Source organism: Rhipicephalus sanguineus, chromosome 6 (genome assembly GCF_013339695.2).
Source record: "Rhipicephalus sanguineus isolate Rsan-2018 chromosome 6, BIME_Rsan_1.4, whole genome shotgun sequence".
Taxonomy (NCBI): Eukaryota; Metazoa; Arthropoda; class Arachnida; order Ixodida; family Ixodidae; genus Rhipicephalus; species Rhipicephalus sanguineus.
This window is the reverse complement of record NC_051181.1, coordinates 78,360,872-78,387,924: the sequence shown is the minus strand read 5'-3', so window position 1 is coordinate 78,387,924 and position 27,053 is coordinate 78,360,872. Positions and strand designations below refer to the sequence as shown.

The window sequence follows — 27,053 nt, the reverse complement described above, 5'->3', positions numbered from 1 at the left end:
CAGTAACAACGTCTAGTTTATTCTGCCCAACAAGAGCGAGGAAAGTAGAGCAAGTGCGCACACTGCACCGGAAGTGGCGAGAGTGAAAGAGAGAAGAATGTTCGTAAAGAGAGAAAGAAAAGGGAGCTCGCGGTCCGGCACCGAACCGAGGCGCCCCGCAGAGTTTTTACGACCGCGGGGGTGTGCGACGGTGGACGCGTCGCTACAGATTGCTCCCCCCTTAGAGAGGAAGCTGGTGCGACGAGCGATTTTCAGTTCAATTGTCATCCCAGTGAACACGGCGCAGTGGTGGTGACGGGAGGCACGGTGGAGAGGAGGAGCCGTTGTGTCCAGCGGAGGGAGGCACGGCGAGGCAATTAAGCGCGGGTGCCTCGCTGAACGCTGGCTTGAGTCGCTCAAGCGCGATTGTGTCGCGTGTCCCGTTCATGTCGACGACGAAGTTGGCAGGCCGGCGCTCCAACACACGGAAGGGGCCGAGGTAGTGTGGTTGAAGCGGGGCGCGCACAGGGCCGTACCGCACAAACACATGTGTCGCTGTTTGTAGGTCCTGAGCGATATACGCTGCACGTGGCTGGCTGCGTGTAGGCTGCGGACGAATGTGTCGAAAGACCTCGCGCAGCTGGTCGACGTATTCAGTGGCTGTTAGCTTGTTGGCGCTGCCGCTTTCTTCAAAGAAATCGGCAGGCAGGCGAAGCGAAGTGCCGTAAACAAGCTCGGAAGTGGAACAGGAGAGGTCCTCTTTGAAAGAAGATCGAATTCCGAGAAGCGTGAGCGGGAGGCGGTCAACCCACTTGTCGGGGCAACTGTGTGCCGTGAGTGCTGCCTTGAGATGGCGATGGAATCTCTCGACGAGGCCGTTTGTTTGGGGATGGTATGACGCTGTTCGTAGGCGTGAAATACCAAGAAGTTTCAGAAGCTCCGAAAAGAGGGACGATTCGAACTGGCGACCCCGGTCAGACACAATCGTTGTCGGACAGCCAAAACGGGATATCCAGCTGGAAACAAAAGCTTCTGCGACTGTAGCGGCAGACATGTCGGGCATAGGCGTCGCTTCGGGCCAGCGGGTGAAGCGATCGACACAGGTGAGAAGGTAGCGATAGCCTTGACATGGAGGTAGCGGGCCAACGATGTCAATATGCACGACGGCGAAACGTTCATCGGGTTGCAAGAAAGGCTTTGACGGGGGAACGGGGTACCGTTGAACTTTGGCGCGCTGACAAGGTGCACACTCACGGACCCAATCCCTGATGTTGGCGTTCATGCCCGGCCAGACAAAGCGTGATGAAATTAGCTTTTGGGAAGCACGAATTCCGGAGTGAGAAAGACCGTGATAGGCATTGAATATTTTCTTCCGGAAAGGGCTGGTTAGGAATGGTCTGGGTGTGCCTGTGGAGGTGTCGCAAATTATTGGCACATCTTCAAATGTCACTGCTTCGAGTTGAAGTGATGTGGACGCTTCGCGTAGGTGTTGAAGCTCGGTGTCGTGTGATTGGGCTGCAGCCAGATCTTGGAGGTTGAAGGGAAATGATGTTGAGGTAGAGCTTTTGGAGCGACTACGCGTGATGGCATCCACGCGACTGAGGGCGTCCGCCGGAGCGTTGTCAACACCGCTGATGTGGCGTATGTCGGTTGAGAACTCAGAGATGAAGGCCAGCTGGCGCACCTCGCGTGGTGTGTACAGGGAGTCAGAGCGGCCGATTGAATAGGTGAGAGGTTTGTGGTCAGTGAAAATTGTAAAAGAGCGGCCTTCAAGTAGGTGTCGAAAATGCCGCACGGCGAGAAAGATGGCGAGCAACTCACGGCCGAAAACACTGTAGTTTGTTTGGGCAGAGGTCAAGCGCTTGGAGAAAAATGCAAGGGGCTGCCACTCATCGTTCACCTTTTGCTGGAGTACGGCCCCAACCGCAGAACAGGATGCATCAGTCATGAGTGCCAAGGGGTAACTCGGGTTGGGGTGCGACAGCAGTGTGGCTTCAGCCAAAGCGTGCTTGATGGAGTTGAAAGCTTCGTCCGCCGCGGTGTTCCATGGCAGTGCAGTTTCCGAGTGTTTGCCACAAAGCAAATGGTCGAGGGGTTCCAACAACGTAGCACAGTCTCTAATAAATCGGCGGTAGAAGTTTACGAGCCCTAGAAACTGGCGCAGTTTCGTTATTGATGTAGGCTTGGGGAACTCGACGATGGATTGCACTTTGTCAGGAAGAGGGCTAATTCCAGTGCTGTCCAAGCGATGGCCCAGAAAATTAAGAGATGAAACCCCGAACTCACTTTTGGCAGTGTTCACAACGATTCCGTTTGCTGACAGGCGCTCGAAAAGTTGACGGAGATGTTGCAGGTGTTCCTCGTGGGATGTGCTTGCCACCAGTAGGTCGTCGACGTAGGCGAACACGAACGGCAAGCCGCGTATAACCGTGTCGATGAACCGCTGCGATGTCTGTGCAGCATTTCGAAGGCCGAATGGCATTCTCAAAAATTCGAAGAGGCCAAATGGGGTGGTAATCGCTGTCTTAGGAACATCTTCTTCTGCTACTGGAATTTGGTGAAAGGCTCGGACTAAGTCAATTTTGGAGAATACTGTTGTTCCATGTAGAGCTGATGTGAAATCCTGAATGTTAGGCAGGGGATACCGGTCCGGAACGGTTTTTGCGTTCAGGGAACGGTAGTCTCCGCAAGGTCTCCAGTCACCTGACTTTTTGGGAACGAGGTGGAGTGGAGACGCCCAGCTGCTAGATGATGGTCTTATTATTCCGAGTTCTATCATGTGTTCGAACTCAGCCCTGGCAACTTTGAGCTTATCAGGAGCAAGTCGTCGCGGGCGAGCGAAAACAGGTGGACCAGTGGTGATGATGTGATGGCGGACATCATGTTGCACGGGTTTTGTCCAGTCAGGTGGTTGCGTGATGTTTGGGAACTCTCGAAGAAGCTCAGAGAAACGGTCATTGGCCACTGTTGTAGTTGGGGCGATTATGCATGAGTCATGGGAAACGACACCATGAACAGAGAGAAGTGTAGTAGTGTCTAGCAGTCGATGCCGTTTCACGTCGACCAGCAGTCCATGGTGGTTTAAGAAATCAGCGCCAATGAGGGCACGGCGAACGTCAGCGACGAGAAAAACCCAACGAAACACGCGGCGCAAGCCGAGGTTTAGAGTGAGCGATCGCGATTTGTACACGGGGATCTTGCTACCGTTGACAGCTTGAAGGTAGGAGATCGGGGGTGTCGTTCGGTCGGATTTTTGAGCCGGAATGATGCTGACCTCTGCACCAGTGTCCACCAGGTACTGCTGGCCTGTGATTCTGCACATGACGTGTAGTAGGCGACTTTCTGGTTGGCCTTGACCCGTCGTCGCCGTTAATGGTCGGCCTGCTTGTTTTCCTGCCACGAGCAAGGTTGGAGACAGTGACGCGCGTCCTTCCCAAAACGACGGTGGTAAAAACACATCCTTGGTGGTGTGGGAGACCGGGAGCGTTGTTCTCGTCCATACCGCGGGGTGCTTGGGCTGCGGTCTCTTCGGTGACGTGGTGGGGTGTAATGACGCTCCGCAGCACAAACCAGTTCTTCCAAGCGATGGCAAAGTGCGTCGATAGGAGAAGCAGGGGCAGATGGTATCTGTGGAACGACACTCACGTTGTTGGATGATGGCGTGACGTTGCACACATATGGCGTCGCTACCTCCAGGACTTTATCTGCCAGGCTGGCCAAACTGTTGAGGTCCAACGTGGATGCAGTGGCGAGGACCATTTGCACATTGGCCGGAAGGCGCTGCAGAAAGAGTTCGCGCAGCAAGTTGTCATCTGTGGGGGTTGTGCTGCTGCTCATCAGTGTACGCATATGACGAAGAAGCTGGCTTGGCCGGCGGTCGCCCAATTCCTCCGCGGAGAGCAGTTGCTGGATGCGAGAACGCTGTGATACCGTCGTTCGCTCCAACAGTGCAGCCTTGAGAGTGCTGTATGGTGTGGCGGAGGGCGGTCCTGAAAGCAGGTCACATACCTCTTCGGCAGCGGCAGGTGACAGTGCCGAAACAACGAGATGGTACTTGCGTTGTTCGGTGCGCACGCCAGAAAGCACGAATTGTGACTCTGCTTGCAGGAACCAGATCGAAGGGTTGCGGTCCCAGTAAGGTGGGAGTCGGAAGGAGACCGCAGAGACGTCATGATCGGTCGTGCCAGTAGCTTCCGTGTTGGGGTGTGTCTCGTTGCGTTGCATGGCTCTACAATACTTCGGCAGTGCCGCGAATCACGTCCGGGTCACCACTTTGTAGAGCCGGGTTGTACGAGACGGACACGTCTTTTCAGTAACAACGTCTAGTTTATTCTGCCCAACAAGAGCGAGGAAAGTAGAGCAAGTGCGCACACTGCACCGGAAGTGGCGAGAGTGAAAGAGAGAAGAATGTTCGTAAAGAGAGAAAGAAAAGGGAGCTCGCGGTCCGGCACCGAACCGAGGCGCCCCGCAGAGTTTTTACGACCGCGGGGGTGTGCGACGGTGGACGCGTCGCTACAAAAGGAACGTGGATCGAGGGCCGCGCTTATTGTTACACACGGCCGTACACAAAGCCAAAATGGAGTTGCGTCACAAAGTGATGCATCGTCGTCGTGACGTGGAATAACCAAGATCCAAATTTACAACGTATTTCTTTCATGCATTGTGGATGTGTTTGCTGTCAGCAGTATAGCATATTCTTGTATGTGCATGTACAGTCACAAGAAAATGTAGGTTGTGCGTGAGACTTGCTATAGCTTCTGTCTTACAGCGACGCCGTATGTGACTTGCTTATGGCGGATCACGTCCGCCGTAAAAAAAGACGCGTAGAACAACAATTTTCGGCTAGCCGATTAACTCGACTAATTCCAGCGTTTTTGCGTCGTAAAAATGGACATCGCTGAAAAGTCAACGCATGATTTCGCCGACGTGGCAGAATGACGTGAAAAATTTTGCCGCAAAGACGAGACCCCTTGCATAACAAATGAACGTCGTGCCATTTTTTTTAGGGGCGAAGCTCCTTAAAGCGGCACCCGTTCGTCCCTCGTAGTCGTAGTGCGTAACCAGTCGTAACGCTAGTACCATATCTTGACCTCCAAGGTGGTGCCGGTGGGAGATTTTTCCTGTGCGTTGTTGAACAATAAAAAATTCGCAGCGTGCGCGTTAACTAAAAGCCGAATTCTTCTGTCTCTCATTCCCCATTTAGCAGCCATTGGCATGTTCCAGTAGGAAACGTTAGTAGAAGTAGAAGTGTAAGTGTTAGCTAAAAGCCGACTTCTTCTGTCTCTCATTCCCATTAGCAGCCATTGTTTACCTCCAAGGTAGTGCCTGGTGAGATTTCTCCTGTGCATGATTAAACAATAAAAATTTTGTTCAAAACGCCGTTGATTGATGAAATAAACCAACGAAAGACGCCAGATGTTTTCTAAAAGCAAAACGAAAGAACGCCAGATGTTTCTAAAGCAAAACGAAAAGACGCCAGCTGCTTAACAAAAGACGCCAGATGTTTTCTAAAGCAATGGTTTTCTAAACAATGAAAATTCACAGCGTACATGTAAAATTAAAGTGAGCTGCAAGTCGTCATAACTCTCATCGAACCTTTAGTATAAACGCGCCCGATCTCACGTCGGTGATGATGTACTGGGCAGAATTCACGGAATATTCACGGTTTACCGATAAACCTCCGCAGCTTCGCCCACTCATCATCATTCACTCCGTGGATATGCTGTGATTTTTGTACCTTGCAAGCGACGGTGTTTCTTATGTACTACAGGATTTCACAATGAGATCGCCGTTTGCAGCCGTTGATCAGATAATAATGCGTCATGCGCATCAGGATCCTTGAGTGTACGTGTCTTTATTCGTTCAATATGTAGTCAATAACGGTAATATATAAATTCACTATAGTGATATTCATTATAGCAGACCCACCGTACTTACAGCTTCGCTGACTTCCATTTTCACAGCGGTGGAAGGGCTCTGTTTTTTTTTACTTTCAAATTAAACTCTGGGGTTTAGGTCCTCATACTATGATATGATTGTGCGACACACCGAAGTCGGGGGACTCCGGGTTTTTCTTGATTAGCGGGTTTTTCTTTTTTAACGTGCACTTAACCTAAGCGCACTAGTGTTATTGCATTTCGCCCATATCGAATTACGGCCGCCGTGGCTTGAAATCGCACCCGCGTTCTCGATCATAGCAGCGCGGCAAACTTACCTGCTTAGTTATGACATCAGGGCTAGCTTGTTTTTACGACCTGATCGAGCACAGTAACTGCTCCGAGATTAGAGGAGGTTCTAGACATTCAAAAGCGTAGCTTTGGTCATCGTTGGTTGAACAGTTTAATTAGAGTAAAATGAATAATAGATTTTCACATAGGAATGATGACAACGACACTATCAGAGCACTCAAATCTGGCCTGTATAAGATACCATAGTTTGACGATGCTTTGACAATAATTTCGGGTCGAGCACCAGCGCTGAAAAACACTAGTGCAATGTGCAGTATAATGTCACTGATGGTGACTAAACCGAAGGGAATAAATTACAGAATGTGTAAAAACTATACCTATTTTAAGTATCGCCGTAGCGAGAAAGAGGTCGAACGCGAGAGCAGCGAAATATTCATGCCCAGTAAGTACTACCACGTATGCGCTGAAGTAAGAGCACAAATAACTCCTGTTCTTAACAGAAAACAGAGAATCTGATATTTGTAGGACCGTATTACCGAACCTCATCTTTGCATTCCCTCGCTCACTGGCACTTTGGTTCAAGAATGCCACAGCTGCGGCCACGCGCATTTCTATAAAACGGGCAAGGCGGCGGGTGGCAACACATCATAGATTTTTAAAAGGAGCACTAACTGCCACACTTGCAATCGCCCACACACTAGATACTGTGTGTGGTCGTGGGCGTATCTAGCGTGTCTGTATGTGTGTGTGGGGGTGTGTGCATGGTTGCGAGTCACGGTGTCAGTTTGCGCACTCTCAATTATCCAGACAGAGTTCCCGAATCACGAATCGCTCGGAGACGGCGTCACATGAGTAGGCCTATATAGCGGAAATCGCTGAGTGAATGGATTCAAAGTGAATGCCCTGAATTAGCCTTAATGAATGTGTTTGGCAGGCGAGTTCTTGCGGAATTCTCACGGCAATATGCTTACATACTTTCGCAATAGGCCAACTGTCGGCCCGCGAAAACCGTCGGTTTCTGAATCTGCTGCTGTGACTCGGTCGATAGTTCCCTGCCGATGTGCGTGAAGTCTCGGGTTCGATTGTCGGACGCAGCGGACGCGCCTACTTGGCAGGTGGAATGCGAGACGCCCCGTTGCCGTGATTTGGTAGGCATCTTAACGAAGCCCAGCTGCAGGCTGAAAACGCGGCTCCTCGTGCCTGAAAGACAACTCGAAGGTGAAGGCCATCTTCTTGTTCTTCTAGTCGACAGTATTATTGCCCATACTCAGCAAGGTCCGAGTACGGGCTAGTTGGTATTCCATTTCAAATTGTGATTACAGCGCAAGGGAAGACACGAGACAGAGTCCAACGAAGACGAGCGCTGTCTTCGCTGGTCTCTGTCTCGTGTCTTCCCTTGCGCTGTAATCACAATTTGAAGTGCCAAATAGAACTGCGATGTGTGTGAACTCATCCACTTGTCGATTTATGCGACCGTAAAATGCAACCATGACTTGAGCAACCGTCGATTTTGCGGTCTGCAGTACCGGCCACGGTGATCTAGTGATTACGGTGCTCGACTGCTGTCCCGCAGGTCGCGGGTTCTGATCCCGGCCGCGGCGGCCGCATTTTTGATGGAGGCGAAAATGCTTGAGGCCCGTGCACTTAGATTTAGGTGCGCGTTAAAGAACCCCAGGTGGTTGAAATTTCCGGAGTCCTCCACTACGGCGTCTCTCATAATCATATCGTGGTTTTGGGACGTTAAACTCCAACAATTATTATCAACCCGCCGCGGTGGTTAAGTGGTTATGGTGCTTGACTGCTGGCCCGAAGGTCGCGGGATTGAATCCCAGCAGCGGCGGCCGCATTATTGATGGAGGGAACAGGATGGCTACTTCGGCTGGTTGGTACTGCATTCTAAAAGGAAAATACTTTCTTTGTGCGGGGAAAGTGCTAGAGGCCCGAGTGCTTAGATTTAGGCGCACGTTGAAGAACCCTACGTGGTCGAAATTTTCGGAGCCCTCCACTACGGCGTCTCTCAAGTCTTAGAATAACAGAGAGCTGAGCTAGTTGGTAAGAATTCATTCTAAAAAGACAGGGCGTGCAAACACGGACACAGCTGCAGGCTGCAGGCTGAGTTGTTAGTCGGCGTTTACGGTGTCCTGACTTCTTTCTTGTGTCCGTGTTTGCACGCCCTGTCTTTTTAGAATGAATGTCTCTCAAGTCATATCATGGTTTTGCGACATCAAACCCTAACAATTATTATATTCTGCACCTCACGTGGTATTGCGACGCCTCCGGGATCGGCCCACGTTTGACCAACTGAAGAAGTCATGTGAGGACGCCATAATGTGACGTCACAGTGACGTCAGAAATAATGACGACCTGCGCCGTCATGACGGCGTCATAAGGTGGCGTCATCACATGCTGATTTTTTCAATCACTCATGTTGACGCCGACGCCACCGGTGGCCACTTTTCGCATTCCATGAGGCATCTGAGGCTTTCGCCTTAGAAATCACGAGCCTCCCACTAAGGTGTTTTTGATAGCCACTGAATTGATTTAGTCTACGTCTAACCAATAGTTTAACTTGGAACAATCGGCACTGTTACGTCACGACTGAAGTCGGGCCTTCCAAAGGTGACGTCAGTGTTTTCCCTTTAGTTAGCGCTCAGCAACCCACGCACGTTCTCCTGTTAAGAAACGTACACACGTGTCGTCGAATAAGCGTTTTTCCCCGCTGTATAGCCGGGACACGTGCAGGCGACATTTGTTTGCCCACCGGTTGATGGCAGCGTGTCACGTGGACGCCTCGGTTTCCCCGGAGACCTCCGAGGCAATTCCGATTATTCATCAGGAGGAAGTACGCGCGATGTCCGAGGCTTGTGCAGAACAACATGCTTTGCTGTACGAGCCCGTGTAGAACTTGTACAGCAGCCACCGAAGCGCAGCTCGATTTTTTTCACTGTTGCAAGCAGGACCGGATTGAGCAACGGCTTGGCTTTGTCTTAACCGATTGCCACGCCAGACACAAATACGCGAGAAGAACACGTGTACGAACTTACGACCGTTTATTCGATACATTCATACCAGTATATGTATATGGAAACAAAGAAGGCAAAAAAGAAAAAAAAAATGACACGTGTAAAGGTTACAAGTCAGGGAACAAACCGATCCGCGTTTTAATCCCTTACGTTATTGATGACTACTGCAGGCGTGCGGTATCGCTCTGCAATGAGTAGCTGTGCCTAACCAACTAGCTCCAACCTTAGCCCTTTAGCTGAACACATATTTACAATCCATATTCATACATATTTGCAAACTCCGCTACAGCATACTGGAGATACAGAATCTCTAAGGAATATGACAGAGCTTACTTGACCTGTGGTGAGTTTAGTTTTTCAGATACAAAAAAAAATGAAGATGAACGTCTACTTTATTGCTTCCCTGAGATCGCTAAAGTCTAATTTTGCACTGAAACAGCGTGCCACTTGCGGGTTTGTTCACAAAATGACCGCGCGCGTAATTGCGAATGTATCTACAACGTTATGTCATTATAAGGCACCGTTCACATGGAAGACACGCACCGCCTTGCTCTATCTTTCTCTTTTTTTGTTGTTGTGCGTGTGTAAACCAGTTGACCGCGCGCAGGTGAACCCAAGGAGGATTTGGGTCAACCTTACAAGTATGTGCCTGAATGAACTAGGCCACTGCGATTTCTTTGTTCTTCTATTAATCACTGCAATCGGCTGTACAGCAATAAGCTTAAGTGCACAAAAAGTGTGCCCCCCCTTACCCCCACACTCCCACACTTACCTCGCACCCCATCCGAAGGACCTCACTACTACAAACCTGAGTAACATGAGATATGCGTTGCCAGCTAAATGCTTCGATTGGAACATGTTTGCACGTATATCGAAAAAAAAGCATGAGATTTCTATAAAAATTGTGGTCATAGGCCTGGCCAGCACGGTCAGGAATGCACCGAAACATGAAACCAAATATGCGCTGGGCATCACGGCACAGCATAAGAATCTTATTCTCTAGCTGTGACTCCGACCTGCCTTGTGGTTTAGCAACATTTTACAAGAAATTTGCTCACGTATATGTCTTAGCGTATCACGAAACGGTACTGCTATTAAAATATCGCTGAGTCTTGTACGAAGAGGGCGACGTCCATTAAATAATCCGGTAGATCCCACGCAATGTGGGAATCAATTTCAAGCAGAGCAGTCAGCCAGTGTCTGCGTACGCCGCATTTTTTTTTTCGCTTTGAGCCAAGAGCGTAACGGGGTGGATCGACGTCATTGTGTAAATATTCAGTAGTTGTGTGCATATCGGTCGGCTTACCAAGCACGTCGACTACACTGGCGCCTAACAGGTAGCTTATGGTCCGACGTAACGTCAACAGTGACGTTATAATAATGACGTCAGTTTTATTGAAAGCAAGTGCGGCACTACGTTGCGATGATGTAGTGTTACCGCTATTATTTTTTTTTTCAAATGTCTCGTCCTTCAGCTCTTGCCGCTTTGAGTGGGCGTTTTTGTGACACCATGCAGAGGTTAGAAAGACGATCCACGACTTGTATTGAGGAAACTATAGACTATTTTACGGATGCGTTCCAGTGGCGCCATATTGGTCTGTGGCCTTGTCATTTACTATTTTCAACAACTAAATGAACAGTGCTACGGCAGACGCATTCGCATGAAAACGGTTTGGTTGGTGCATTCAACGTTTCAAGAGCTCATTGATTCACTCCGCGATGTACAAAAATAAGAAAACACACTCGTCTAACAACCCAAGGTGGCGCCACCCAGGTGTCTTACGTAAGGTCGTCTATGCAAGAGGCAAGAAATGGCATCCTCCCCGCCGCCTTACCCTCCCCACTTTTCGCCAGCACCCTTCTTTTCTTGCAAAGTACCCTTTTGGTTTCTTCGTGAATGAAACTGATATCAGGCATCAAACACATGCGCCGCCGTCCTCGCTCCTTTATATCGAGGCACTAATACCTTCGAAGAACACGTGTGGCAGGGTATGGAGAAAAAGCGCACAGGCCTAACCAGACCATAAAGGAACCGCGAAACGATGCTTCGAGATGGTTCTACGGGGCATATCGTGAGAAGCACCACTGGCGCAAGAGACATTGCCCTGTATAGTTACAAAAGCAAGCCCGCACACGCACAACATACGGGCTCATTTTGGTCATTGCAACCATCGATAAATAACGTGTCGCCCCAGTCCCCCCCCCCCCTCCCCTCCTCTCGTGATGCCGTGCGCTTTATGGCCGGCGCCCATTTGCTTGAACAAATAAAAAGCCTGTTCCTCGGGTTTGTTTCTTAACCGATTTTAAATGTACGAGCGTCCACGCGAGGACCGGTCAAGGGGGCACGCAAATAATAACGAACACGCGACATGAACACGTGAGGGCAAGGGTGACCAGGCGTCGTGGCGACAGTCCGGCTGGCGTCGACCTGTGATGGCGCCGTGGATCTCGCCGTGTCAGAACGGCGGTGACCGCGTAGCGATGCCTGTACATCGAGAAAACACGCGTTAGCGTCTGCCCGTTGCTCGTGTCGCGAGGGCAAGTTTTACAGACTCTATCTTATCGCTTGCGCAACAACCGGTCGTTTAGCCATTAGTACAGCCACCGTGTACTTGCTTTTCCCCCTCGCCCTCTTTCCTTTCTCACTCATTCTTTCACGTTTTATCCCCGGATGCGTAGCATCCTCCTGCTCCTCCATTAGAGGTGTTCTTGCCGGCCTGGGTGAGGAGTAAACAACGTCCCGCGGTCGCGTCTGGCCGGGTCAGGAGAGTGTTCTGGCGAAAGGTGGCGATATTCTCAAGGTTGTCTCTCGTTTCCCTCCTCCTCCGCCGCCGTTCTCTATATACGTCGTGTCGTTCGCTTCTCCTTTCCCCCAACAGTTCCTATAGTTCCGGTACAGCGAGGAGAAGAACTGGAACTTTGACTGCAATACTGAAGGGTAACGATGCGCTACATAGATGTACAGAGACGAATTATGACGCAACAACACAAAACGGACACGGACCTTGAGAGGTCCGGCCGTGTCCGTCTTGTGTTCTTGTCTAAATTTTCTCTGTGGATCTATGCATCGCATCGTTACCTTTCAGTATGCCATGCCAACTAACCCCAGTGGAAGCGCCTTTGAATGAAACTGTGCCTGATAGAACTGTGATGTATGTGTGAATTCGTCAACTTGCCCATTTATGCGACCGTCAAGTGCAGCCACGCCATGAGCAATCGTCGATTTTACGAACAGCGGTACCCGCCAGGGTGGTCTAGTGATTATGATGCTCGACTGCTGACCCGTAGATCGCGGAGTCGAATCCCGGCCGCAGCGGCAGCATTTTCGATGGAGGCGAAAATGCTTGAGGCCCGTGTCCCTTGATTTAGGTGCACGTTAAAGAACGTCAGGGGGTCGAAATTTCCTGAGCCTCTCCACTACGGCGTCCCTCGTAATCATATCGTGGTTTTGGGACGTTAAATCCCAACAATTATTATTGTATCATTGTGCGATCAGCAGTGGATGGCTTCGCAGTGGCGCATGCGATCGTTCTCGTTGTACAACGCGATTCTAACTGTATACCTTTCGTTTCTAGCAAGGAAGTAAACTCTTCTTCTTCGTTAGTCATCACGGCAATGGCAATGCTCCGGGTCGCCATACCTTTCTGATGAAGTGATAGCGTTCAGAGAACACGATCCTTAGAGCATGTGTTCCGATAGACGATCACGCTAGTGTAGCTTGCGTGCACGTGGTTGCTTACGTGACATGCAAACAAAGAAGACGCCGCAGCTTCTCGTGCGGCTTCCTTGCTGCCGGGGTTTGGCACTCATCTTTTCCTTTCCATTACAATGCGTATGAAGATCTTGAGAAACCTTCTGGCACGAGATGTAAGTGGTCGGGCATGCTAGCGCGAAATGCTCGCTGACATAAGGGGAACTTTTGTCAGCCGTATCGAAGCAACGCCGCGGTGCGAAGTTGTCAATGAAAAACAACATTGCGGAAAAAAAAAAAGAAGCTTGTACTACAAGCTACATCGTTTCTATTATGGGAATATGGAGCCTGATGCAAATCACGTCAGGCTTCTGATGTGACGAAATGGAAGCTCTAGCGGCTATAAAATATGTTTACAGGAGACGAAGACCCTTTCTGTGTTGTGGCGAAATCTGAGGCCGCTCTCTGCAGTGACCGACCTTCAGTTTGCCCTTGATCACTAGGCGCTCTGGGCATGACCATCTGATACGTGTCCGGAGTCAGCGGCTGAAATGTTGTGAAATTCGCACGTGAATCGACTGATCGAAGTAAAGAATAATAACCTAGCAATCGTTTCATAGGGAAGCCCCCCGTCTTTGCTGAAGAGATCGAAGAAGGTGGCCTTGAAGGTGCGCTCGACTGTCCGTGATGACAAGTCCAGGCGCCGCGACGTCATCGTATTCCGCAACCAGCGTCGAGCCGAGAACGCGTGTACAATGGTGGAGCTGTCCGCGCGTTGTGACGTCATCTAAGTGCAGCTGGAACCGCTCCAGAAAATGTGTTAGCGGAACTTCGGCCTCTTGACTGCCGCTGTCGTGCTACTATAGACATTAAGAGCATCGATCAGGACCAGTTGCACGTGCCTTGGAAAATATACGAACGAGACGTGCAAACACGCGGCAGGTTTTCGGTTCGCTGCAAGTTGACGCTCGTTCGATATACTCTGATTACATTACTGGAATCACATTTCACTTTACATTGTATTTTGTCAGCAGGCGAATCGTCACCGTCGTCATCAGCCTGACTACGCCCACTGCAGGGCAAAGGCCTCTCCCATGTTGCGCCAATCAACCCGGTCATGTGCTTGCAAATAACCACTGCCTTTAACGACTGTAATAGACTCCCGTACCACATTGCGTGTAAGACAAACGCAATAAATCTGAAGGCCTAGGGACTGAGTCGTACGATAGCTTATGTGCAATAGTCTTCTGCTGTTAACATAGTCGAAATAGCGAATTATAATTGATGTTATGGTTTATTTGTTACGCGTGTTAGCAACCAATAATAATGCGTTTACACATGTTGTTCATTGATTTTATCTTTTATTCTGTATTATTATTGTCATACTTCTTTGCCTGAGTCGCCTTGTTCTCCTAATTATGCACAATTAGGAGCGTGTTGCATAATACTCCAAGGAGGCCTTTAATGTAAATTCATTAATCGGGTGAGGGCCTCATGTCGATGATGATGATCGTTACGCTGGCCTCCTTAGTCGCAAAAAACGTGCGGGGACCTCATCAACTCAATTTAAAATGTATAAATGATGATGATTGATCGCAAGCCCAGCTAATGTACCGTAGACCGCCTTCGCTGTTGAGAGATTGGCCGGGATCTGATCACGAACCTTTATGACATGGTAACGGTTTCCACGAATTCTGTCGTAGTATTGTACGCTAACGACAACTTCTCGCTTCACATGTGGAGCATTCTCTCCACGTGACGCTGTGTTACACCATAGTCTATAAGAAGCGTCTTGGTACTTTCGAGAAGCAATATTTTTTATACGTTCTTGCTGGGCAAAACGTTTCAGAAAAGAAGTCAGATAGCACAGAGCGCAAGTGTGCGCTCTGGCCTACCTGACTTCTTTTTTGAAACGTCTTGCGCACAAAGAACGTATTTATCCTTTTAGAAGGCAGTACCAGCCAGCCCAAGTAGGCACCCTGTTGTTGTTTGTTTTATAAAGAACGACACAATATTGATCGCAACTCTCCGTAATTCCGTTAAGCGTGTTCTAGTTCATTCGCGAATGTGTGTGTTTTTTTTTTAATAAACCAATCCTTTATCGGCAGTTTCAGGCACAGTTCTTTTTTTTATTATTATTTATCGTGATGTACACTCGCCCTTAAGGCATAATACACTGTGTGTATATGAGTATTATATGTCTGCTGCGAGTCTTGCGTTGTGTATGAATTGAAGCTCGGTGTTTTGTCGAATTCGTTATGGTGTATCGAGCGGCCGTACCTGGCAGCGGCACTGTAGCGGAGGCCGGCTCGCAGTATGTGAAGGGAGCGTACCGTTTGTAAACCTGGACGTGTCCACGTTAAATTCGTTGCTGGGCTAGCTGGTTCATGATAGTAAACTGCCGTGTGCGAATTCGGTGCAGTACATAGAAGAACATATACAGCACCGGACAATCCATTGTCCTGTGCTCTGTGTGTGTTCTTCTATTTCCCGTGCCTAATTCGCGCTCTGCAATTTACCGTTAAAAGGCACGCATCTGCCTCCACCACTGGCTTAGAGACGTATGTGGACATGAATCACCCAGTGGTAAACGCGGCCGATTTCTGCCTCATGGCAACAACAGACAGCCGAGCTTTAACTGACATTCCTGATGAATGCAAATAGCGCAAAAAAACGTAAGACTAGACGAAGAAGGCTACAGCACAAGCGCTGTGATCTCCTCTCTCTCTTCTTCGTCTAGTCCTACGTTTTTTTGCGCTATTTGCATTCATCATGGATTACCAACTCGCCCAACAATCAATCCTTCTTAGTGACATTCCTGGTTGATTTATCTGTGTGAACGTAAGCGTTCAGCGTGTATACATTGTTTCCAGAGATAACTATCGCTTTTATCCACTGTTTACCGATATGTCTTCATTTATATCGACGAAAGCTGTGCGCGCTCTTGCCTGTTTACACAAAGCGGTGACAAAACAAATCGCCCTTTTTGCGCAAAGATGGCGTATCGAGCGTGCTGTCCCTCTGGCTCTGCTGTGCGACGCTGTCAATGGTCGATCGCCGCGCTTTTTTCTCTCTCTCTCTCTCTCTCTTTATATATATATATATATATATATATATATATATATATATATAATATATATATATATATATATATATATATATATATACATATATATATGTGTGTGTGTGTGTGTGTGTGTGTGGCTCATTATCCATCAGGACCAGATAGCTTTTCGCGTGCATCGAATGTTATCTCAGCGCAATAGTAATAATAAAAAGAGCACGACCATCGGCGCTGTGTTTGCGGCTGGCAGTTCAATATGGACCTTCATTTCATGCCGCACCATTGTTCGCCACGATAAGTGTATAGCATTGCAGGCTTCTGCTGCGTGTTTCGTCCGATAAGGGGTGCTGTTACATTGTTTTGTAGCGAGGCTGACGTAATCGATGACTGATCGTACATTAAACCCTAAAACGCATTTGAACGTCCTGTACCGAAGAGACGTGCTAACATTGCCTTACACAGCGACACCCACATTCTCAGCGAATTCCAACGGCGGGAAAGAAAAAAATACCAGGACGAAAGGGCGGACACGCAAAAGCGTTGTAACTCGGAAAATAATTTTACTTAAAAATGGCAAGATTATTTACGCGATAAATACGCACGTTTATCTTAATTTGAAGGGAAATATTTGCGTGCGTGCGACTTATATGTTTTTATTTAAAAATAAAAAAAGCAAGATTCTTGCATCTTTCTTCCCTTCTGCCTCTTCGTGCGTAGTTCTGACTAATTCTTGTAAAAATACTAGTGCAGCTGTCCCATAGCGCAGCGTTCTGATAACGGAACCGATGGTGTATCTGCTGCAAAAAAAAATGTAGAGCGCGAATGAGGTAATAATTGTACAGACACTCGCAAATGTAATACGAATATGGAAACAAGAGCCAAAAAATTAAAACATAAAGCGAAGTCATGTTGAAATGACAACCTCGCGCCACGCTGTCTTCGCGGCTAGGCGCTACGCTTCCAAGAATGAAGTCGCTGGTTCGGTGTCCGAAGCCACGGCTATTACACATCAACACGATGTAGGCTGGCAACTGTAGCGGCCAGCCTCTTGAGCGAGAACGAGGAATTCAGTTTGTGTGCGCGCGCCCTTGTTTGCCAGCCATTTTCTAGAGGGGACGCCCCCTGTATTGTGTCTTCGCCCCTTTGTCTTCTAGCATCTGCCTGTTAGCCTGGTGACAATATTTCCACGCGTGCTTATTCTTGAAGTCTGAAACTCGACCGTGCGAGGCGCCCTGAAGGGTCCTTCAAGTTTGCTAGCCAACACAAGGCGTGGTGGCCACTCACGACCTTGAAACGCCTTGTGTTGGCTAGCAAACTTCAAGGACCCTTCAGGGCGCCTCGCCCTGAAGATGCTCACAAGCTTTCGATGCACGAAAGGGAACCTCATTGTCAAACTTAAATGCAGACTCCACCATTACACAGTGCGTGTCTCATAATTATCAGTGAACCAATGAATTAATCATTGAGGAATTGGTCGGTCGGTCAATCCGCCAATCAATCAATGAATCAATCAATCGATCAATGAAAAATATATTTACACGTGAGAAATGCCAACATGGAAAACCCAAGTCCTTACATCGTGCTCTTGGCAGGAAAGACCGCATGATAATTTTAAAAACCACCAAATTAAGAAAGCATATTACACAGGCAATAGAAAGAAGTACTCACAGAATGAGCCGCAGTTATGAGTTCCCGGTAATCAATGGCGGAGGCTTTCATGTGGTCGTTATTATTTGGTGCTAGCTGTGAGGAATGCTGCGAGGGCTTCGAGGCGGTAATTTCAGTGCGTGAGTAGCGGTACGTATACTTGTATAAATGTCAAATAACTATGCATGTACATTAAGGCGTATCAAGTACGCACTGGATCAGGGAAGCGCGTTAAGTGAGCATTTTTATTTTCTGGTTTCTTTGATCGAGGTCGTGCTTCCTTCCAAGCCTGCGAATGCGAACTGCTTCCTAAGGTTTTTTTTTTTTTTTTTCTCTCGTTTCTGGATGACCGAAGCTACCGTCCAGTAATACAGTGGCGCCATCTGCGATGCAATTCCGGTTCGACGCGCTGCGAAGCTGCGAGCGCGGTTCAAGAGCAGGGCCCTTGGTCGCTCCGCAAAAAGCATCGCCTCTGGCCGCTTCATTATGCGACCCCCCGTAATTACTTACCCCTTTGGTTAACACTAATGAGCGCTGATCGCCACGCAACAACCGGTTGATGTAACGATCTGCATATGAGTAACGATTGACGGCGCCAATCGATGGGCATCGCGCCAGTAGATAATGCGTGCGCCGCCTAATGGTTCCTCGACGTCGCATCCCGCATGGCGCCGCCGGCAGTTTAACCCAACGTTTTTAGATACTGTTGGTTTAACCACATGCGCACGCAGCATGATCTATATTCCCCGAGGGCGATGAAATCGGTCGCGCACTTCGGTCGCCGAAGTAATTTCTTATCGCCTGTTCGATTACTCATACAAGAAGATAACGAACTCAACCCACCACATTCGAAAGGGCGCCCAATCATAGGTGTGTGCAGGATTCTCTATGAGGGGGGGGGGGGTGGCGCTCCCCCCCCTTCCTTTCGTGCGCTGCCCTATGAGCCCATTGGTATGTGTATAGACATTGATCAAACCTTGCGTTGCGGCTACGGTTAGAATGTGATACCTTTACTTAGAAATCAGTGCTAGAAAGTAGAAACAGACACCGGAACGAAACTACACAGACGAAACGCTTCGTCTGCGCGGTTTCGCCCCCGCGTCTGTTCCTACTTGGCAGCGCTGATTCTTACGTGCAACTGTGTATAGGCAATAGACTGTTCCTTGCTAGTATGCAGACCTATACGCATAAATTTGACATTCACTCGTGGGAAGTGAACGGCTGATATGAAGCGTTGAACGGGCATCTCCTAATTCTCTCCGGGAGCGCGCCTTGTATACGTGTCTCTTTTGTTCATGTAGCTGCCCGTCCTCGACAACTTCAAGATCATATCTCATCGTAGGATGCGCGGCGTTTAGCGTCCGTGGTCATTATTGAGCCCCCGTGCTTATAGTCACTGTACTAATCGATGAAACAATTCCAAGTTAACTTTCATTTTCCAGGATGAATTGTCACGACATAGGAATTACAGTGTCAAAGACGGCGAACTAAGGCAATAGCAGCGCAGCCCCCCTTAACTAAATAGGTTAGGTTAGGTTAGGCTTCACTCATGACTTTCAATCTCGAAAAATTGATAGGGTCGAGGGAGCACTCACGCGGTCTTCCGCTAAACTTGGACGACATTGAAGCTCCTCATCTGGTTTGGGCTTCAGGTATAGCGTCTTTCAATAACCACTCGTATCGTTCGGTGCTAACGGTGTCCTCTGAACTATCTTTAGCGATTCTTGGATCACGTGATTCGCCCCCTCCACTCCTGACCAGTCACCCGCCGCTCTTTCTTCTTCTATAATCTACACAATGGTCGTAATGCCTGACCCGCGCTCTGCCTATATTTATCCAGAACAAACTGAAAGCGACCTCCAAAGTGTCCCGCGGCCGGTTTAGCCGCCATGGTTCTCGCGAATCGCGTCTTTGTATAACCTGTCATACACCTCACTTTGGCCTCTCAAAACGACCGTATAAGTATCTCCTTTCGGGTCGGCGTAATTCAAGGGGGCCGCGTGTACTTAGTACGCAAGGGGTTGGCTCAAAGCGAACACGGTCTTCCGCATCCCACTCGCTACAGCTGCTGCTATCTCCTTTCACCGGCGGGTTAATGGCGTCAGCCCTTTCCCCCTCTCGATATCGCCGATTCCGTTCCGGCATTGCTGCTAGCTGGCGACGGACGTCTGTCGATGCGGCGGCGGTCGGCGGCGTGCCTGCGCGTAGGCGACGTTTATGCCCGCCAGCCTTCCCTTCCCGCCGCCTCACCCAGCTTGGCTAAGCTGACGAAGCTTCTGCCGGCGTGCGTATAGCTCTCTCGCCCTCGCCGAATCGGACGAAGCCGGGTTTACACACATACACGTTGACCGGACGGACGAGAGGAGCACGTGCTTCTGCCGCTGCTGCTGGTTCGTCGGCTGGGTTTGCAGCCAGCGTTTTGACGTACTACGCTTGCATCGTGAAGCAGCGAGTGACGTCTCGGCACCGGCTAGCTTCGGAGGATTGCGCCCGTTCGAACGTTCCCTCGCCAGCGTGTCTTTTTTTTTCTTTTCTTTCGTTCTATTCACTGTACTCTCCCGCTGGACACCCGATCGCCTTTGCGTTCGCGGCGATCGGTGTGTGTACCCAGACATCAGCTCCGAAGCCGCGCGTTCGGTTTCTGGGCGCGCGACTGGTGTCGGTTGTTTCTCGCACGCTGACGCTGCTCTTTTTTGTGGTCGAGTCGAAAATCCCAGCCCTGACACCAGCCTCGTATTTCTCGGCTGCGTGGGACAATACTTCGTGATAGAAGCTTCGCCGTTCTACGAGGTCCCGATTGGAACGCGTGCCTGTGGATATGTGATCTCGCGCGGTGGTGCTGCTCCTCTGGAATCGTCGATCGATCTCGTCGGTGCCCGTGTTACGCCGGAGCTTTCTTGGTGGATCGACGAGGATTTGCTGTGTGGATTAATCTTGACTCTCGAGAACGTCGCCTCTCTTCTTCATCGGGCACTTTCGGTCCGCAAGGACGAGTTTGAGGGCAGCTTCGCATCGGCACTCTAGACAGCGCGTGCGTGAGAAACCGCCGAAAGGATGGCGAGAGATGTTGCGCTTCCTGCGACTCAGGGGCAGGAGGAGCCGGCACCGAAGGCCAGTGAGTACTATGCTTTGAGTGCGCGCTTATAGCTGAATTTTGTTTCGACAGTTTACCTTCATTCTTAATGATGATTATTGCTGAGGTTTTACGTGTCGAAAGCACAATGTGATTACGAGGCACGGTGTGGTGGCGGATTAATCTAGACTACCTGGGGTTCTCTAACGTGCCACTAAATCTAAGCGTGCGTGTGTTTTTGCATACCGCCCCCACCGAAATGCGGCCACCATTGGCCAGGAATCGAACCCGCGTCCTAGAGCTTAGCAGCGAGGCACCTTACGTGTTGAGCCACCACGGCGGGTCCAGCTTCGTTCTTTATCTCGCATCCTTTGCTAGTTTGCAAAACAAAGTAAGTCTACGTTTCGGTGTTTACACGAGTGTGCAATACGTTCCTATAGTGAGAATTCGTTTGGATATGGTATTAACGGGGTTCATACTCCTGTATTGGAACTTAATCTCATTACGAGTGGAGCGTTTAGGTCTGATACATTTGGTCCCGTTATTTAAATTGAAAACGAAATCCTATTCGGTGCAACGTTGCACGCATGACAGCGTTCAGAGATGAACTTATACCGGTGTCACGTAGTCACTTTTTATCGCGATCGGGCCTGATTCTGATGAAATTTCTTGGATTGGCTTCTTTACACAAGCAGCAGAAAGGAACCAATCACTGTTGAAGAAAAGTTTGATACCAATCGGACCTAATCGCAATCAGCAGGCACCGTGTGAGACTGGTATTATTCTCTTCATTCGCATCCCTTCTCTTTGTTGCCGAAGATCGTTTGCTGTTAACGGGGCCCGCTTTCGTGACCAGTAGTATTTCCACATTGATAAGCAATGCTGAAACATAGTGCATAATATCTTGCTAGCTGGTGAGTAGTAGCAATGATTGCGCGAGGAGGAGTATGGACGAAATGTGGGCGGTTCGACGCCTTCCTTAATGCGCGTGCGCATGCGCGTACATGCGCTTGCGAATGATTGTCGCGCGAAGTTTCGTTTTGGGTAAGCGAAGGCCAACCCGCAACATGGCGCTGTCCAGCATGCCGCTTGTGTAATGAAACCTTGCGTTAAAGTTTCACACCGTCCAATGAAATCACATTATTTAGAACGAAAGGTAAACCATTCAGCTTTCCTTACCCTACTGTGGGGAGATCTGCGCACAGCTGTCCCTGACCCCCTTATTCCAGAACGTCCATCCACTTAACGCTCCACTCGATAAAGTCGATGACCGCGCCGCCGCTGCAGCGCGGTCGCTGCTTATGACCGAACATCTGTGGCAGTCCCTGAGAAACGCCGCGTCATTTTCAGTCAAGCGACGGTGTTGCAGTCAACTCGGCCGAATGAAAGACAAAGACAAGTCGAGGGTTTATCAACTGCGTGGCAGTTTAAGGCATAGAGTTTCCTACAATACTTACTAGAGGGAACTCTGGCGCTAGTGTCTATGGGAGCTGCAACGCATGACGCTTCAGCCAGCATGGGAATGATGGGTAGTACACAAATTTGTCTAAACTTCGTTCTTTCGGCTCCGTTTGGCTCCGAGTCGGCTGCATCCGCTTTGTCGCAAAACTAAATTCAGCAAAAGTCAGCAGTTCCACTTCACCACTTTAACTTTTTTAGGCTAACCAAATCAAACCTGGTCACGAAGTTCACAACGGTCTATTCTTTTATCCGAAACGAACGCCAAAACACAGCAATAAACAAAGCCACAAGTACGTTTGAAGCCGCAAGCACGAAGACTAGGCAAAGTTGTGTACTACTCATCATTCCCATGGTAGCTGTACGATCGCAGCGCCAGAGACCCCTCTAGTTAATTTTAGGAAACTCTATGGTTTAAGGGACTGCCCTGTCGTCGTCTCATGCCTCGCGTTAACAGAGTTGCCAGTTCCGCTTATAATAAGCGGATTTGAGCCGCTTGTAGAATTTCCCAGTCGCGTTTTTTTTTGTCTTTTTTTTTTGGGGGGGGGGGGGGGAGCTTATTTGCATTTTCCCAGCAAGTACAGTTACCTTAGTGATCATCATGTTCACCAAAAGCGCGTTCGTCGATGACTTTGGGTAGTTGAGAGTTAAAGGCAAGCATACGTTGGGGGAATCAACAAGTAAGGTTAATCGTCCACTGGCAAACGTGCATTCAACCGAATGGCGACTGCTACTAATAATAATTGTTGGGGTTTAACGGCCCAAAACCACGACATGATTATGAGAGACGCCGTAGTGGAGGGCTCCGGAAATTTCTACCATCCGTTGTTCTTTAACGTGCACCCAAATCTAAGTACACGGGCCTAGAGCATTTTCGCCTCCATCGAAAGTGCGACCACCGCGGCCGAGATTCGATCCCGCGACCTTCGGGTCAGCAGACGAGGACCATAACCACTAAACCACCGTGGCGGGTGAATGGAGACTACCTTGGAGACAATGTTAAAAAGTAGATATGTGCTTTCGTTCATATAGTTGCGCATATTTTCGCTGTACAATATAATTAAAATGATTTTTTTCAACTCCCCTTCGTATATGAGTGACATCTTTTTAATATAATTAAAAATGTTTTCAAGAATGGAAAAAGTCATTACATTTCCGCTACCGTGAAATGGTAGAGGTGAAATGGTAGAGGCCCGTGTACTTAGATTTAGGTGCACGTTAAAGAACACCAGACGGTCGAAATTTCCGGAGCCCTCCACTACGGCGTCTCTCATAATCATATCGTGGTTTTGGGACGTAAAACCCCAGATATTATTATTATATTATTATTATTACATTTCCGCTTCTTTCGTGTTTCTTCGCGAAAGTCGCTTCGCTTTTTGGGGGGCTTCCTTTGTGGCGATTATTTGCTTGTTAGCTCAGTAGCATCTGGCAACTCTGCGCGTTAACCTCACGCAAGTCCCGGGTTTGATACACATAAGCCGAGTAGGCAGCACGTTTACAAAAAAAAAAAACGCGTTTAGAAATACAGAATTATTCTATCACAAACGAATGACATTTCAACAACTGAACAAAACTGAATCCACCAGCGCCTATACCTGACGTTCATAGCAAATTGAATACAGTTCCTCTATTCAGCGTGCACTTTCAAGTTCACACAAACCACTGTAGTTGGACAAGTTTTCGCGGGGTAAAAACTACGCTCAGTGTAAACTTAGGTCGCTGCAGCCGCACGCAATCACGTTTAGCAGAAATGATATTTAAACGCATTGACCTCTTATGCTCGCTCTCACCCTTCGGGCAGGACGGCAGTAACCAGCAGCCGAAAAGCGTTCGGAAAAATCAAAAAAGCTCATTTTTTGAAAAACGAATGGTTTCCGAGCCGTAAGCATGGCGTATTAACAAAAAAAAATTACAGCATATCCACGGGTGAATGATGAAGAGCTTGGGCGAAGCTCCTGAAGCAATCATGTGTACACCGTGAAATGTTCAGCGGTTTCGCCCAGCAGTAATCAAAGCGATACGCTGCTTTGATTATTTTTCCTTTTTCCGTTTTTCCTTCTTTCTTTATTTTTTAAATTTTTTATATTTTTTATTTTTTATTATTTTTTTCCTGGATGGATGGATGGATGCTATGAGCGTCCCCTTTATAACGGGGCGGTGACATGTCTGCCACCAGGCTCAAAGAAAAAAAAACTTCCTTGTTTCATGTTGGCCTTATCTACATTGATTAAATCTATGTTATTATACCCAAACAAATATAAATTAACGGTCCATCTCTCTGCCTCTTAAGGCAGAATGACCTTATTTTTCCCCATTATTTATTTTTGTACTTTATCACTACTTTTCTGCCACCGATACTCTAACCGTCTCTTACTTATTTCTATCGCGGACGTGTTCAGCTTTCCATTGTTGTCCCTAAAACCCAAGGCTTCATGTAGACTCGTGCCCACAAGTATACCTGGGTGAATATCGCCACATTCAATCAGTACATGTTCCATCGTTTCCTCAGTTCCCCCGCAGCATGTACATTGTTCTTCTTCGTTACTGAATCTCGCTTTATAACTACGCGTTCTAAGGCAGCCCGACCTATCTCTATGGGACAGCGCCATCTAGTATATCGTCACCCAACTGCAGTTTGCATGCATCTCTATGGGACAGCGCCGTCTATTATACTGTTCGGGAGATACTGCCGCGGTTACGCCTGACATGGGACAAGGTTAGACTAAGAGGAGCTACGCCCCTAAAATTACACCATTTCCCGCTAAAGGGGACCATGAGGCGATACGAAGCCGGAGCACTTGCACGATCGCGTTCCGTTGGCTTTCTTTGGGCATGTTACCGACCTCGCGTCGCGGAACGCGAAGAGGAACGGTACGCGCGTCTTGTCTTCCCTCTAGCCTGGCCGTTAATTCTCACAGGACGAGCGGGGAGCGCGGTCGACAGGCGCGCGAGAGGGGGCCAGCGTAGGAGAGCAGAGAGAGGGGGAGGGGACGCACATGCGCTGGCGCTCATCGCGGCGTTGTGCAGGAGAGAATTTCGGCATGTCTAGCCCGCGTTTCAGAGGAAGAGTGGAGAGGGGGGAGAGAGGGGAAGCGGAGAGGGGGAGGGGAGAGGGGAAGTGGAGAGGGGAGTAGAGAGGAGGTGTGTGGAGATGGCATGCGCAGTAATTGTGGTCACGCCACACGCCACCACCACCACCGGCTTGAACTCCGCTATAAGATGCTTCGCATCTAAAAACTCACAGGGACCCTTATGTATTCGCCTAAGACGACTCGAAGGCCAAAGTCATCTTCTCTTAGGGGCGAAGCACCTTAGAGTCTCGGCGTGTAGGCGTTCATTGTGCATCGTCGTGCGCTGTTGTGAAGGTCCATTTGTTTGTGCGCAAGAGAGGGCGCCACCGCTGCAGCACTCGCCCTGTGGAGAGCAAGAGCGAACGGTGCGCGTTGACTATGGAGACGCTCTTTCTGCGATGGACGCTGAACTACCAGCTCGCAAGGAACGAGAACGCGCCCTCGCCGTGAGAGAACGCCGACGCAGGCAGCGTCTGCTAGTGAGTTTCTTGATTGAAAAAACCGACTGCTCACGCTGCACAACCGTTCAACGGCCACTCCGTATATATAGGCACTGGATCTTGACTTGCAATGTAGTGCCGGTGAGAGAATTCTCTTGTGCGTAGTTGAACAATAAAGATTCGCAGCGTGCTCGTTAACTAAAAGCGGACAGCGGGTTTCTGTGTCTAATCCTTCTTCTGTCTCTCATTAGCCGTTAGTAGTGACTTTGCTGTGGGAAACACCGACGCACACTGCATGCTTCGCCCCTCCCCAGGTTTCACGTTAGTGGAGCTGAAACACCCTTCCCTACATGCTTCGCCCCTCTTCAATTTTCTCTCTTTCTTGTTTTTTCTTCTTAGTCGATATATTGGTCCTTCCCCGCCTCCCTCCGAAAGCTTTCTTCACCTACGTTTACCCGCCACGGTCACGGTTGTGGTGCTCGACTGCTGACCCCAAAGTCGCGGGATGGAATCCCGGCCGCGGCGGCCGTATTTTCGACCAAGTTTTCGACGTAGTCGATAGAAGCGAAAATGCTTGAGGCCCGTGTACTTGGAATTTGGTACACGTATAAGAACCCCAGGTATTATTATTATTATTATTATTATTATTATTATTATTATTATTATTATTATTATTATTATTATTATTATTATTATTATTATTCACCTAACGTGGTTTTGCACTGGCTCCAGGATCGGAGGCAGTGCGAGCGACGATACTGACGCCATGATGACGTCATGTGGTGACGTCATCACGTCATTACGATTTTTCGCATCACTGGTGTTGACGCCGACGCGGGATGCGGGCGGCGGTTCGCGTTTGATGAAGCATCGAACGCTTTCGCCTTAAAATCCGTGAGCGTAGAGCCATAGATGTGGGCACGAGGGTCGCAGCCCCCCCTCTCCCCATTCATCTGAAAGGGGGGCGCCAATTCTGCCGCGTACCTTTGCTCAGCCGGGCCTTTGACGTCATTTTTTAATGCGCAGGGTTATGGCTACGCATGTTTTAGTTTTATTTTTTTTTATGATAATTGGGTTCAAAGAACCCTGACGTTGCATTCAAAGAACAGTTTACTTCCTACCTTTACTTTCGGAAAGCCGGGGACCATGACAGGCCTTGGTGAAAAGCACGCCATCACTTCATTTTCATTTTTGCGTTCATGGTGAAGCTTGTTTTTGTTTTGTTTTTTCGGGCTCGGCAAAGGCGGGGGTGGGTGGGGGGAGGGATGGACGGATGGACTTGCCCCCCCCCCCCCCTGATGGAGAATTGTGCACACGCCTATGCGTAGAGCAGATATTCGTAATTTATCTTAATCGCTCTGATGGGGACAATTAGTGTGGGACATATTCTTGATGTGGATTTCGCGTTGAAAGGTA

The 27,053-nt window shown here is 49.0% G+C and overlaps 2 protein-coding genes across 5 annotated transcripts in view; one reads left to right on the top strand and one right to left on the bottom strand.

Moving 5' to 3' along the window:
• LOC119395923 (solute carrier family 26 member 6) overlaps positions 1 to 27,053 on the top strand; it is a 275,825-nt gene that overhangs the window by 111,440 nt on the left and 137,332 nt on the right. The window lies entirely within an intron of this gene.
• On the bottom strand, positions 3,349 to 4,492 carry LOC119395924 (uncharacterized). The gene has a single exon (XM_037662954.2). The coding sequence runs from the start codon at positions 4,201 to 4,203 to the stop codon at positions 3,349 to 3,351; it is 855 nt and encodes a 284-aa protein (XP_037518882.1). The 5' UTR covers positions 4,204 to 4,492.